Genomic DNA, 15,279 nt, shown 5'->3' on the forward strand with positions numbered 1-15,279 from the left:
GATGAAAAGTTAGTGTAATTAACAACCAAATTTTCAAACATTCAGAAATATCTATGCACACTGTAATAAGGTTTTAGATGGATGTTATTTTGCACACACAAATGCAGCCTTAGGCCTTCACAACTATAGCAACACCACTGCTCCACCTAGCAATGCTGGGCTGGCTGTATTAACAATCTTGGTGAGTCTAGTAATGGGCACTGAATCTTTAACTACCTACCCACTTTGCACTGACCCTGTTAACAGACCTCCTCACAGAATAGCTGTACTTCAGAGGCTAGCAGTACTGGTCTGCTAACTTTGGCCCATTAGATAGTTGACAGATCGGCCCATTAGGTATCTATCTGCCAGATTTTCTTTTTAACTTGTCCAACATTAAACCAAAGAAGTTCCTCCCAAAAGCTCTGCAGATGTCACACAATTTACTTCAGCACTTTGGGATCCAAATTTAACCCTTACCAAGTGCAGCATACTCCAGTGGAGAAATTTTGATCAATTTAACCTTATCTTCCTGTGCAAATTACTCTTTATCTGCAGCTTAAGTTTCTGTTCTGTTTGTTTTTTTGCATTTTCCTAGGCATTTAGAAAAGAAGTATGATAAAGCCTGTGAATTTTGCAAGAAACATAAAACCAGAATTCACTATGTGATCTATGGAATTTTAATAACAGGTACAGTATATTACACCCAGGGTTGCTGAAGCCTTATTTATTTACCTATATGAGATTGTAGACTATGCCTGTCTTCTGATACAAAAACTCTTGACTGTCTCAAAGAATGCATTTGAAAGGAGGTAAAAGTGAATTTGGTCCCAGAGAAAGCTCAAGATCGCAAAACCTCTGCTCATTCCCAAACTTAACAAAAGCACAGATCTTGCTATGCTGCTCCTCCGGCACGTTTCAACTCTGACTAGCAATTACATTTGGGATAAAAGGGTAGTTCAGTCCATTACCAGCGCCCTCCAAGAGGCCCATTAAATTACAGTTTTAGGAACTTGCCCAAAACCATAAAATCACATTAAAAAGAGTCAGGCACCAACTTGGACTGAACTTAAGTGAGCAGGTGTCGTGGTTTAAGCCCAGCCGGCCACAAAGCACCACGCAGCCGCTCACTCACGCCTCCCCCCCAGCTAGGATGGGGAAGAGAAAATACAGCAAAAAAAAGCTCGTGGGTCGAGACAAGGACAGGGAGGGATCACTCACCACTTATGGTCACAGGCAAAACAGACTCGATTTTGGGGAAAAACAAACCAATTTAATTTGTTAACAACCAAATCAGAGTAGGATGATGAGAAATAGAATCGTATCTTAAAAACACACCTTCCCCCCACCCCTCCCTTCTTCCTGGGCCCAGCTTTGCTCCCGATACCTCTACCTCCTTCCCCCCAGCAGCGCAGGGGGCAGGAATGGGGGTTGCGGTCAGTTCATCACACGCTGTCTCTGCCGCTCCTTCCTCCTCAGGGGGAGGGCTCCTCACACTCTTCCCCTGCTCCAGCGCAGGGTCCCTCTCGCGGGTCAGCGCCCCATGATTTTCTCCAACTCAGGTCCTTTCCACACACTGCAGCCCTCCATAAACTGCTCCAGCGTGGGCTCCACCACAGAGTCACGGCCTTTTCTGGGCCCAGCCACCTGCGCTGGCGCGGGGTCCTGCACGGGCTGCAGGGGAATCTCTGCTCTGCTGTTAACCTCCATGGGCTGCAGGGGCACAGCCTGCCGTCTCACCACGGGCTGCAGGGGAATCTCTGCTCCGGAGCACCTCCTCCCTCTCCTCCATCTTCACTGATCTCGGTGTGTGCATGGTTGTTTCTCTCGCATCCCACTCCTCACTGGAGCTCCTCTTCTTCTGCCATCTTCTTTTTCCTCTCCTGCTCTCTTTACTGTAGCTGCTGCTGCTCCTGCTCCTCCTCCTCTTCTTCTTCATCCTCCATGTTACTCTCACACCACCTCAGGAGGTTTGTTTTTTTTTCCCCCTTCTTAAATGTGCTGTCACAGAGGCACCACTACCGTTGCTGATGGGCTCGGCCTTGGCCTGAGGTAGGTCCGGGTTGGAGCCAGGGAAGCTTCTAGCAGCTTCTCACAGGAGCCACCCCTGTAGCCCCTTCCTCACTGCACAAACCCAGCACAGCAGGCTAGAAATGGAAGTTTTCTGTTCAGACCCATATCACTCGATATCCACAGCAAATGTTTGCTAGAGGAAATGTGTTTTATGTCAGCATGCACTGCAGAGTTATTCAGATATTCTGTGTCCCTTTCTTAATTAGCCAGTAGGCTGGTTTGTTTCCTTCCACTTCACCAAGTTTCTTTTTGAGATCCTCCTACTGGAACACTGAGAACACATAGACCTAAAATATGTCTGTGTGATAGGCATCAGCATACCATAAAGTGGTTAAAAAAGGGCCACTTGCCTGCTGAATATCCTGCCCTCCTAGCATCGGCTCGTCTTGCTTTGTCATAGTACAGACATATCCTGGCTCAAGAAAATGAGTGAGTTCTAAGGATATGTCAGGGTTTCATATGTTAATTCCATAAAAAACAACTTGCCTTACAAAAATCAGTAGTTCTTCCTTATTTGCCATAGACAAAAATCAGATTATTGTTTTCAAGAACTGAATATTTTATTGGCCAGCACATATTAGCAATGAGTCTGCCAAATGACAAATCATTTCACAGCTACTTTACAAAATAAGCTACTTCTAAGCTTCTCAATTACTTGAGAGGGCCATCAAGTCAGGCACTTGACAAATGTTTCTAAGTGTTTCTTCTAGTTTTGTTGGATAAACTCATCCTCCTGTGAAAGAAGGAACAAGACCCATTGTTCTTGATTCACAGTTTTTACACAAGAAAAAGCAGTTCTGTAGACGTGTTTAATTTTCCCAAATTATTAAAATGTTTGATATGAACTTGGCTTGACCAAAGCATATAGCCTGCTTTGACAGGATGAAAGCCACCTTTCATATCAATGAGCATACTGTAAGTAACAGCACTATCTATGAAAGCAAGGTTTTTCAGTATTTAGGCCAAGAGTCAGAAAAGCACTTAAGAGATAAACACAGGCCTGACTTTAACCACATCCTTTAAATTTAAGATTTGATTGTTTTTAAAAAGACTAAGCTAACTGACATGTATATTCTTGTTTCTGTGACAGCATACTTGGCAGTAGTTATTGCAGCCTGCAGCTTGAATTTTCAGAGAGCCTTGCCACTCTTTATCATCACTGTCCTTGCCATGTTCTTCATCTGCTGGGATTTTTTAATAGCTAAGTATGAAGACAGAATTGCTGCATTCTTTTCCCCTGGAGAAAGATATTTGGAGAAACAGTGGTTTTGGCTGAAATGGTAAATATGAATTACTACCTATTTATGCAGAAGGACAGAGCATTAGTCAATTTACCCCTATAGTTTTATTTCAGCTGACACCTCCATAAGCACAGGGAGATGGATCAATCATACAAATTGCAATAAGATCAAAGAATACATAGAGAATAATTCAGTATTTTCCAGTTTATAGATGTCAGGCACACCTTTAAGTTTGCAATACAGTAGCTAGGTATCAAAAATCTTGACAGAAAGTGTAAAAAAATTCCTCAAATTGAGATAGGACAAGTTTGTGGTTGCAAGAGAACATGTTCACAGAAGTTCAGGTGTTGTAGCCTTCTGCATTCATTCTGCAAGCCAGAAAGTGCCTCAGTGTCACTTGTTCAGAGAGCTGTGAGATTCGTAAAAACCTTAACTCTAACATACGCAAACTGCTAAACACGGAAGTATGTTATCTAGACACTACTTTTTCACATATCCCCATAGCAATTTTTACTTGACCTTCAGGAATCAAAACATGCCAGCCACATTTAGTGTCATAATAAGATCGTACAGCCTTAAGTGGGATGGTAGACATTGGTCTAGTAGATAAATGGTAGATACTTAGATCTGGTAGATACTTATTCTAAGTATTCCTGAGCAGTTATCAGGAATATTTAAGTTATTCCTGCAAAAATGGGGAGCCAAAGGAGGCTCGTAGACCAAAGAAAAGACCAAATGAAATCTCATTAAAAAGGAAAAGGAAATTGGCCAGCTGCCTTCTGCCTCAGCTAGGTCACCTTCTATCTGAGAGAGAACGAGCTCTAAGGAGGAGTCATTCTGGGTTCAGGAAAATGTCCCAACCTATTCTTAAGATTTTGAAATGGTTTTGCCGCAGGAGCAGGAATTTCTAAGAAAGATACTGTAAAGATTGTGGTCCTTCTGCTCAGGAGTGACATTAGAGAGCAGTCACACACAGGCACCTCCATGAGATGATCTGGCAGCCTCTTTGGGGAAAGGAGCAAACAGGACAGGAGAGCCCTGATGAGCAGATGGAACAAGCCAGGGGCAGTAAGTGCTGTATTACCTGGGCTGCAATCCTTAAATTGTACATATCACAGATTAAGTGCTTAACTGTAGGTCATGGATTCCTCCAAGAGACAGAAAGTCTCTCACGTGTAGAAAGCGTTATTCAGCGTTGCAATGGCCAAGCCATTTTGTGGAGTTGGCCTGCAATATTTTTGATCCAGGTCTAAAAATGGAATTTAGGTATCTAGATACCACTGAAATCAGTGGGAGGTAAACAAATGTCAAATACAAGTAACATTAAACAACTGGGACTATGTTTAGTTTTTCCCTCTGTAAATGGCATGATGTATTTCCTTGCCTCTCAGGCTGTTGTGATAATTACCTTCAATATGCAAGCTGAATGTGGTTCTGTGATAGTGGGGACCATAGAAACACTGAACACAGATGTACACATGGCTCTTTTCATTGTTTCTGAGATAGCTAAAATTGTTGTGATTAAAAGTTATTTTTCTGAACAGACTACAGCTGGTTACAAAGAAATAAACAGTTCATAACCTGCTCCTCAATAGTGTGTGTTTCATAGGCGCACCAGTTAAACAGCACAGTGCACTTCATAAAAAACATAGCCTGTCTTGCCCAGAGCTAAGAAAAAATTCAATAAAGAAGACAGGAAAGGAAAAGGAGGATGGAGTGAGAAAGGAGGGTATATTCTCACACTTCATTTGATAGAAATAACACCCAGACAAGAGTAACTCGTGCTTTATTGGGTTTCCTCCACACTCTGACTTTGGGGACATGGTTGGAGGACATATCTTCTGGATGCCACCAAGGGATGTTGTTGTCAGAGGTGCATCAGCAAAGGGACGTTCCTGCTTGTGTAGAGCTACACGTTTCAGCTTAATACATTGCTCAGAGTGTTTATTCACAGGCAGAGATGTAAATGTTGTGGGGAGGGGAAGAGGAAGGAATATCTGGTCTTCTTCAGGATGTCATGCCTGACACTTTTTTTTTCCTAGGGTGTTGTGTGCAGCTCTTATTATAACTATCATCTGCTGGCTCATCTTTGACACAGCAAAACAGGGATCCCACCAGCTGATCTCCTTTGGTGGGCTTGTGATGTATGTTCTCTTGATGTTTATCTTTTCCAAATATCCAACCAGAGTGAGTATTTAGTCCATGTTGGATCTTTTGGGGTTTTTTTTGTTCAATGTGTCAAAAGCTATTCCCCTACCCTAGCACCAAGTTCAGTAAGAGTAACAGAAAACCCGTGAATGTCAAAATTTAGGCTTGCCAAAACCCAGTGATGTATTTAGTTTCCGAGGAAAGTAATTTTGCTCCAACATCTTGGGGAGCATGTGTGGGGCTGTACCAGCATCTGGCTTTCACTATTTTGGGAGGCCACTGCCCATCCTTTGTTCCAGCCCTGATGCAGATTGGAACATATTTGGTCCTGGAGCATCAGTGCAAGCTGAGGCAGGCCTGCTCCATGCTTTCCACCCACAGGAGGCTCACCACAGTCCTCAGGACATCACAGGCACTTATTTGAGGACACTGTCATCACATCAACACAGATCATGTGGAACTGGAGACGTGCTTCCCTCATGTGGCTCTTAATCCCTCACAAGTTTGATTCCCAGTGCAAATGCAGCAGCTGAGGCCAAGCTGAGGTCCTCGCTTTTCATTAACCCACCCCCATAGGCTTGTCAATGCCATTTATTTTAATTTTCCAGCTGAGATGTCCACTCTGTGATATACAGGACAATGTACTGCTGTGATATTACAAAGGGGTTACTTCAGCCACCACAACTCCCACCTCAGCTTTTACCCCTGTGTGCATGCCTAGCGTACAGCGCATGCTTTCATCACTCATATATTAATGCGTTGTCCAGGTCACCAAGTTTCACCAACACTTTTTCAACACTCCTGCATCAATGCTGAGACTTTCTTAACAGAAAAAGTCCCCTCAGCAGGGACTAATGGACCTGCCACTCCCCATCCTTTGCAATGGCTGCTGTCTCCAACTGAGGTGAAAACTCATGTACTCCAAATGCTTTGTGCTGTCCCATAGGTCCTCATTACACCTAATTGGCTTGTGTTTACTCAAATATCATCTGAATAAATTAGAGAGTGCCATCTCAGCTCTTTGCCTTGTAAATAATCAGATGCAATTTTCACAAAACAGAGATGTTTTCTGATGCAGCAGGGCAGAAATCTGCAGTGTAGTGAAGAGGGACTGGTCACAGGCAGCCACAGTTTTTCCTACAACTGCCTTTATGTCATGAGTCGCAATATCTAACTGTGAGTAGTTGTGTTCTCACAAGATTTCTCAAGTATCAGAGCTCTTTAAAGCTGGGGAACAGAAACAGAGTTGAAATTACAAAAGCACACAAAAAACCCTGTAGCAAAATCTCCTTACTCCCAGTTCAGATATGTGAAGAATCCGCATGCTTGGTTACTTTTTTTTTTTAATGTTTCCATTCCAGTTAAAAAAAAAAAAAAAAAAGAATCATGTCTGCTGCCCTTATGTATGTCTGTTTCATCTATAAACTGTAGCACAGGAAGAACTATCTCTCCTTTTCCTACTGCTTGCAGTCTGTGATGGTGAAATGGGCATGTCCATACTTACCTAGCCAGGCTTTCAGCAGCTAGCTCAGATGGAGACATCCACATTGCAAAGCTCTTAAATTAGGAGAGGTGATTCATGGTCCAAGTCTCCTACAACCTGTTTTGGCAGCTGCTCCTATCCTGCAGTATAGTCAGACAAGCCCCTTACATTATTTTAACAAACATCTAAAGTAAATTATTATTTATTTAAATAACAACTAGTTTCTTTATTTTTATTTTTCTGTCCATCTAGGTTGCTTGGAGACCAGTATTTTCAGGAATAGGAATACAGTTTATTCTTGGGCTTCTTATTCTGAGGACCAAAGTGGGGTTTGATGTATTTAACTGGCTAGGCATTCAGATCCAGGTAAGCTACTGGGCAAAAAATTTATTTTTTATATCATTTTCTGTCTTGAGACTCTTACATAACAGCCAGGAAGTTCAAGGGTCCCTTTGCCCCTGAATGTTTTCCCCTCTTGAGAAAAACTGGGTTCTCAGAAAGGTAATTGACTACCTGAATTCAACCTTCTCATTTCTTATTTGTCCAGTTAATCCAAGACCATGTGGGACAGGCTGATGCGTAATGGCCAGAGTGACCCTGTTTCTTAATGGCTTTACCATCCTTGGGCTGAAATGATAACTTGCACCCTCCAAACGCAAAACTGCTGCCGTGCCAGGGCACTCATAGAAATTCTTAGACCTGGCCCAACTCCAAAACACCCTTGCCATAAACCTGATATGCTAAAAAGCCTTGGGATTTAGCAAGGCAAAACCACCGTTGTCTTCAGAGTACCCACAGTCCTGGGCCCAGGGGTATTTCATAGTTCTCATGACATATAAGAAAATGAATTCAACTACAGGTGGCAAAATCCACAGCTGTGAGCATTAAAGGATCTCTAGAGAGGGGACAGGATCCATCCGTAGGTACCCCTGCAGACAGTCTGCAGGCACAAAGTTTTTTAAAAAGTCCATTACTGTAAAGTAGTAAATAAGAGAAATCCAAAATGTAGATCAGAGAGTACCCACTGAAGGACATTCAGACTTTTCACCCCAGGGATACTATTCACACAGCTGTTCTTCACAGTACAGATAATTAAGCACATTTAAAACAAGACAGTGCAGAATGTATTGTCTCTGCGCGGGAACAAAGGCACTGGTCTGACGTCTGTCTGGCTGCTAATCTGCAAGCAGCGGGAGTCATCTGGGTTTTGTCACCAGGTTCTCAGTCTCCCCTTTCATCTCCGACTGAAGCGAGCCTGGTGCCCCCTTTCGTTAGCTGCATATGGCTCAGGGTCACTCCTGTCATAACTCATTACTCTAGCTATCACATCTCCATTTTAAACTGTATCATTAATTGCATATGTTGGCATCAGGAGTATAAAATGCACCACTGTATTAGAATTAAGAAGTAGAAGATTTTTTTAGACTAGCTTTTGGCTACTCCTTTCAAAACTCATTACTTCAGCCATTAAATCTCCATTTTAAACTGTATTGTTTATTGCACTTATTTGCATGAGAGGGAGTGTAGAAATGCACCACAGTATTGGGATTAAAAAATAAATTCTTCTTTTAGTATAGCTTATGGCCTTTATCGTGTTGGGTACTGGAGGAAAATGTGCCCTATGCCCTTGCTGTTTATCTGCATACTCTGAAGCAGCCTGCACTCTTGGGAGAGCAGAGCAGAGACCCTCGGTTCAGCCAGACACAGGGAAGCCTGGACCCATACAGAGCAGAGCACAAGCTCCTTGGACCTCACCAGATCTCTGCAAGACAACTAGCAATATTTGCTTAGTTTTTGGCAGGGACCCAGAGCTTATGGCTAACTTCCTTTGCTTTCTGTCCCTAGGCTTTTCTGGAGTACTCTGACACAGGTGCTAAGTTTGTGTTCGGTGAGAAATATACAGATCATTTCTTTGCTTTTAAGGTAAGACAGGTTTTGTATATACTGTATGTGGCAGATGATAGACAACAGAAAAAGGAACAGTATGGCTGGGAAATAAATTTATTGTATGTCTTGTGGTACCAGTGGAGTGACCAGAGAAATCAGCTAAGAGGTAAACTATTCCTTACTGTGTGACACTCCGAATAGAAAATTTGGGAACCCCACATGAAGGCCCTTCATTTACTGCCATACACTGAGTTAGACTACACTTACTTAGTCTAATTATAACAACATATATTACAAGTAGACAGAACTTTGGGATATATTTCTACAAGGAATAGGTTAAAAGGCTCCTACCTGGTCACTGAAAGAAATATTACCTCCAGCCTATCTTCCCCACCTCTCCACAAGTAAAGGTGCTATACCATGCTATGCTGTTTTATTCTAAAGTGCTGTGCAGACCAGTGGCTCACAGACATTGCCCCTGTAGATGTGGAAAGCCTAGATGTATACTTATACCAGGCAGAAGAGGTAGAACCTGGCCATGCATAAGCAGGAAGAATTACATTACATTATTACTACATCAATAAGATCCCAGGGAGATTTCCCAGCTCTCCCTTAGGAGACCTTCTTGGGAAGCTGCTGGAATACAGCTTATGTGCTCTGTGCTCTCTAATCCACACCAGCATCCTGTCTGGTTTTGCTCCCACATGTAATATGTATGTAACATGCCATAATACCTGCTTAGGCTGGAATCAAGAATATATAAAGCAAAAAAAAAAAAAAACCCAACGATGAGAAATGTATCAGGACTTTCTCAGAGACCATTCTTCTGTCTGGTATTTCAGACACCTGACCGTGGGCTTACACACCTTTTATCTTCTTTTTTTCTGGAAGTGATATTCCAAACTGGATATTCTTCACACTTAGCTCCTTCACTACTTAAGAAAGAAGATGCTACCTGTAAAGTATGCCGCTACTAAGAATAGTCGGAACATCTTAGAGGGGAGAAAAATTAAGCGTTTCAGCAAGAGATATAAATTATATTTTAATTGCAGTATTTTTGTACCTTTTGTTTCACTTTCCAGTTTCCTCTCACCTTTACTCTATTGAGCACTCAAGTGACAATTTGCATTCACAATTACACATTCTGGGGGTGAAATGGTTTAATTCCCACACCCAATGGTATTTTTCCTGTGTTTGTCCACAATGCCTTATGAATATTATTTTCAAGGTGATTTTTTAATGCCTCAATGATGATGCAAAATACTTCGCTGACTAAAGCCGTAACTAGGGACCAGACAGTCAAAAGTTTGCTTCTGTGTATGCACACATCCATCAGTCTTATTCTGTGTGGTAAGCCAGCAAAAGACGTGGAATTTCTAGAGGAGGATAACAGGGACAAGTAGGTTATTTTCACACTGAAAAACAAGAAAGGAAAACCCACTAGTTGATTTTCAGAGCTGCATATGTCTTGGTATAGGAATATATATGGTAAACAGAGTGGCAGACAAGTGCACAGCAACACCAAAACATGCTCCATCTGCTCCTCCTGTAGAAAGAGATTTCTCTCTTCCAGCGTCAGTGAGTGACAGCCAGCCTATTCTCTCTTGAAACACTTGTCATTTTTGTAGAGATTAAGATGGTCGAAAGTGCTTTTTTGTGTCTTTCAGATATTTTATGAGGTTTGCATGTAGCACTGAGCTGTCCAAATGTTGCCCCAAGATATTTCAAAGCGCCCTCCAAAAGAGAAACGTCTCGATCTCAGCTTAGCTCTTGAAAGAGAGTAGACAAGTGATAGGATATGTCTTCATAGAAAACTGTCAGAGCCCAATTGTATCCATACTGCATCCTTAGCAGTATGCAGGAACACCTCAGTTTTCTGCTAGCTTAGATGGACACAGTTACCAGAGCAGACACACCCCTTGCGTGCACCCACTGGGCGTTCTGACCAGTCCCACTGCAGCCTTTGAGCACATAGTCTTGGAAGCACTAACTAGTCATAAATACATGCATATGCATGCATAAACTGGGTTATTTTAAATGCACATTTGTGTATGCAGATGCAGAGTTTCAGAGTTCTGAAAAAAACACTTGCCCACATAAACAAGTATACCCAAGTACTTAAGTAGTCAGAAAAAAACTCTTAGTACTCAGTCATCTATTCTGTTGAGTATGAAAGGCAAAGTTTGCTCTGAGCAAGCAGGAAATTAGACTTATGTTGTATCAGTAGTTTCCTTTCTATGCCAGGAGGATTATGGCTCCCTGAGAAAAGCTTTGCTTTGAAGGTCAGGCTTTAGGAGTGTCTGAAACCAGGATGTTCCTTAAACATCAATAGCAACTTCTCCTTTAAAGGAACATAAGCAAAAAGCTGAACGTCAAGCCACAAATGGGAGAGGAGTTGTGAGCAGCCAACCATTTCAACTCCCTGCCCTGCATGTAGCATGGGCAATAACCATGATCCAGAAAGTAGCTCTTTAGTAAGGTCAAACCATATTGCAGAATTGATAATAAATATGAAATAACCCAGTTTATAAAAAATACCAATTAAAGAATTTATTTTTTTAGAGGTTGTATTATGGGAAGCATTAACTGCAACATTTGTAGGCCACATAAATGTAATTCTAAAGAGCTCTTTGATACCAATTCTCCATTGAAATGTTGTGGGATTTTTCAGAGTGCTCATTAAATTTATGCATCAGTTAAAACTTGACTATTTAAGGGTATGTAGTAGGTATCAGGAGCTATACGTATTGAAGACTAAACTTCCACACAAGTTTGTCCACAGAGAGAGATATAATTCTAATAGTTTAACCATGCAGGTTAACATGCTAGCCCTTTTTGAGGAGTAGGTTTCTGCTATAGCTGAGTCCATCTGACTTCACTGTCGTATTTCCTTTTGCGGTTCTCTCCCCACTTGTCTCAGAGTTGACAACTGTCTCCACCTACAGGCTGTAATGGTGTGTGTAGATCCAAATTAAACTGGTGAATTTTTTAATGGCAGAAGCAAGTTGAAGACAATCTCTTTGTTACACCCTGTTCAGCGTACCCACATCTTTGAGGCAGGCTCTTGCGCTCAGAGAATAAGGGCACTACAGCAGAAAGAGGGAACTGGGAGTCTGTGAGACAGAAGAATGAGTTTTAAGAGCTTTTCTTTCCTTAAAAGCAATTTCATGCAATCAGTGCATGTTTTTTGAAAAAAACAAAGGGCACTCTTTGACCTTTTATTTCCAAATACATTTCACATTTAACCAACAAAGGAAACACTGCCAGTTAAGGCTGATGTTCCACTGTGACCTCCCCCTGCTGTGCAGATATTCCTACACACACAGGGTGATAGCCCCATAGTTACAGAGGGAAGCTGTTCTCAGACTCCTTGGATCATCCCCGTGCCTCCTTTTTTCCTAACAGTCCTGCCTCCATGTACATATGCCTGTCCCCCGATCCCGTAGCCCTCCAGACCCCTCCTCAAATACAAAAGTTTTCAAGGTCTATTCCCCTCCTCACCTCCCCAGATCCTGTACCTGCAGCTGCAGCAAGGCTGGGCTCCTTCCACCCTCCCCAGACCTGCTCCTAGCCTGGGCTCCCTTCGCCTTCTGGGTGCTTCGCCACGTGCCTGACCCTGGAGCACCACCAGAGCTTTCCCCTCCCTCTCCCATGCCCCTGCACAGCTCTTCGCCATCAACGAATTGCCCGGACACGCATGCCCTGCTACCCAAGACCTAAGACCCTCAGAGGGAGCCTTCTGACATTATTGACCCCATGCCACCTACTCCGCTGGTTTTGGCACCGCAAAGAGGGGGAAGGAGAGGCTGGGGAGTGGGAGAAGACTCTCCTGCATCAGTTTTCCCACTCTTGTCCCACCTGCAACGTGCAGCCCCACGTGGGCCCAGAGTGAAGGCAAAGCTCCTCTCAGGGCTGGTGGAGAGGAGGTGGCCGCTCCGTATAGACATGGGACAGGAGTTTTCCTGAGGCTGTTCTCTCCTCTCTTCCAAGTTTCAAAACCACTGACTTAACCCTTCAGTGTATTAACACCATGGGGAGCCTTTCTGTAAAGGAGTTCTGTTTTTTTTCAGTTGAACTAGTTGTTTCATTTAAGTGCTTTTCATTGCATTTATCTCTGCAGAAAATGCAATTGAAAACCCGCTGCAATGCAATGTGTTGCAAGTAGCTTATTTACATTCTGCTTGTTTTAGAGTAATAATTTGCCAGTGTTTTCCACATGATTTTGTTATGCCTTAGATAAAAGCTAGCCTGGACATGACAAATCATTGTAATTACTTACCTTATAAATGGTTGCTATGCTTTTCTGATGAAGACATAACATAATAGGTACCACATTAAGTCACTGGGGATTTAAGCAGGAGGGTTTAGTTATAAAACAGTCCCCAACTTCTTTATGCAGTCAAGGCACAAATGATTACAACTGGAAAACAAATTCCCTGTTTTGTAAAGACAAATACTTCATCCAGAAATGCCTGCAACCGCAAAAATGGAAAAGCATGTTTTAAAGTTATCTAAGGTATTTTCAGAGGAATGTGCACAAGAAACAGCCCAAAGGGTGCCAGCTGTCACTCAGCGTAGGCAGAACATTGTCTTCTCGCTCCTTCAGCTAAAACCGAACCACAGCTCTCAAACCTGAGAGCTCTTCTCATCCATTTGGAGTGAAAGATGGGAGGACACTCGCTTATGGTTTTTACGATCCAGTACACGCAGTTGACATTTGCCTGTCTGCCCACTGCCTCTCCAGACCCATTTCCCTACAGTCATTGTGATGGTCCCTATTGTGCCAGGGTATGGAGTCAGCTGGGAGCCAGATGTCTTTCCAGCTAGCACATCCTTAGGAACAGGGAGGGGAAATGGCAGGAGAGAAGAGGCAGGGGAGAAAGGTGTTACTTTTACTGAACTAAACTTTCTGCTGTCACTGCATGGCAAACCAGCCCTAGAGGATTGCTAAAAGGATCAGAGAATCAAACTAGAGAAAGCAACCTCATATTAACTTGTTGAAGAGCACAAAGGTATCTGTGAACTGCACACTCTCCTTTCGGTGAAATGTTCTGATCATCTAAATTGAGTTTCCAAACCTTTATCAAAATTGCTGATAGTACTAACTCTCCTCTAGGAAGGCACAGCTTCTATTTACTGAAAAGGTCTGAACTAACAAAGTGTTTTGTTCATTTTCATTCTGTTCCTTGCTTTTGTTTATAATGCATTATGCCCTCAGTTGAACACACATAAAAGCTTCCTAGTGTTAGTGCTGCTGTTTTAACCGTAACTAATCTGTCTGCCTAATTTTGGACCTTTGAGGGGGGATTTTTCTTCCTGTTATATACTAGCATAGAAATGCTGAGATCTTGTGTATTTAACATACTTGAGAATCAAGAGATATTAGTTTTATTCAGGATGAAAAAACAACACATTTCATAGCCCGTCAGACAGTGGGTTAAGCATTCATGCAATTCTTTGAAATTATATGTTTAAGGAAAACATTTTTCCTTCAGTCTCCACCGAAAGAGACATATATTCACTTCTCGTATTTAATAAGTATACACCTGTGAATTTGTTTTTAAACAGATTCTGTCTCTGCATACAGTTACAGAGCTCTTGATTACTCCACATTGGCATTACAATCAATGCTATAAATAGAGCAGAATAAAAGAAGATTTTTCTATAGTGTGTTATTAAAAGGCAGCTACACAGTACGGGCTTTCTAAGGAAGCTACCCTTGATTCTGTGAAATCAAGTCAGCTACAATCCCAATCAAAATCTCTTCAACTTCTGCTTATATAGCAGTCTAAACTGTGTTTTTTCAACACAGACACAGAGAAGTTAAGCTCTGAATTCTACACCAGAGTCCCATCATATACATTTCAGTTCATGGTTTTCAAAGTCTACAGATATACATATCCAAGTCTTTGTAGATGCCATTGCCCAGTAAGTGTTTGAGCTGACTTCTTAAACGTGGCTGTAAACTAATGCATATCATGTTAAAACGGACAGTTTCAAAACTATTGCAGTCCTGTTAGAAAACTATGTAGATACATGAAAAATAGTTCATTCCAGCACAAACATAAACAACAAGTCTATAAGGTTAAAAATTTTACAGCATGTGTAAACTTAATGACGAGTTTTCAATACCTTTAAGTGTATCTCCAAAAACACGAGCCTCTTTTTCAAAAATTAAATGGCTACGGAATCAAGGAAAGGAAAACCACTCTAGAAGTGTTAATGATTTTGTGTCTCCAAATCAGGTCCTGCCAATTGTGGTTTTCTTCAGCACAGTAATGTCTATGCTTTACCATCTTGGATTCATGCAGTGGCTCATTGGAAAGGTATGAATTTTGCCAGTAGGTACTAATTTCCCTAGTGCGGGACAGTTCTTGAACACATGCAGACAACTGTAGCATTGGCCCTGACCAAGCTGCTCAGGGGTAGCCATATGAAAAAGAGTTGTTTATTTTTAACCTGGAAATA

General features: G+C 42.1%; 1 protein-coding gene across 1 annotated transcript in view; it reads left to right on the forward strand.

Moving 5' to 3' along the window:
• Positions 1-15,279, forward strand: part of SLC28A3 (solute carrier family 28 member 3) — a 46,632-nt gene that overhangs the window by 16,281 nt on the left and 15,072 nt on the right. Inside the window, exons 4-9 of the mRNA XM_050913589.1 lie at positions 578-669; positions 3,143-3,332; positions 5,336-5,480; positions 7,177-7,290; positions 8,770-8,847; positions 15,057-15,137. Coding sequence (XP_050769546.1) covers positions 578-669; positions 3,143-3,332; positions 5,336-5,480; positions 7,177-7,290; positions 8,770-8,847; positions 15,057-15,137 — 700 coding nt within the window. The remainder of the gene's footprint in view (positions 1-577; positions 670-3,142; positions 3,333-5,335; positions 5,481-7,176; positions 7,291-8,769; positions 8,848-15,056; positions 15,138-15,279) is intronic.

Source organism: Gymnogyps californianus, chromosome Z (genome assembly GCF_018139145.2).
Source record: "Gymnogyps californianus isolate 813 chromosome Z, ASM1813914v2, whole genome shotgun sequence".
Lineage (NCBI taxonomy): Eukaryota > Metazoa > Chordata > Aves > Accipitriformes > Cathartidae > Gymnogyps > Gymnogyps californianus.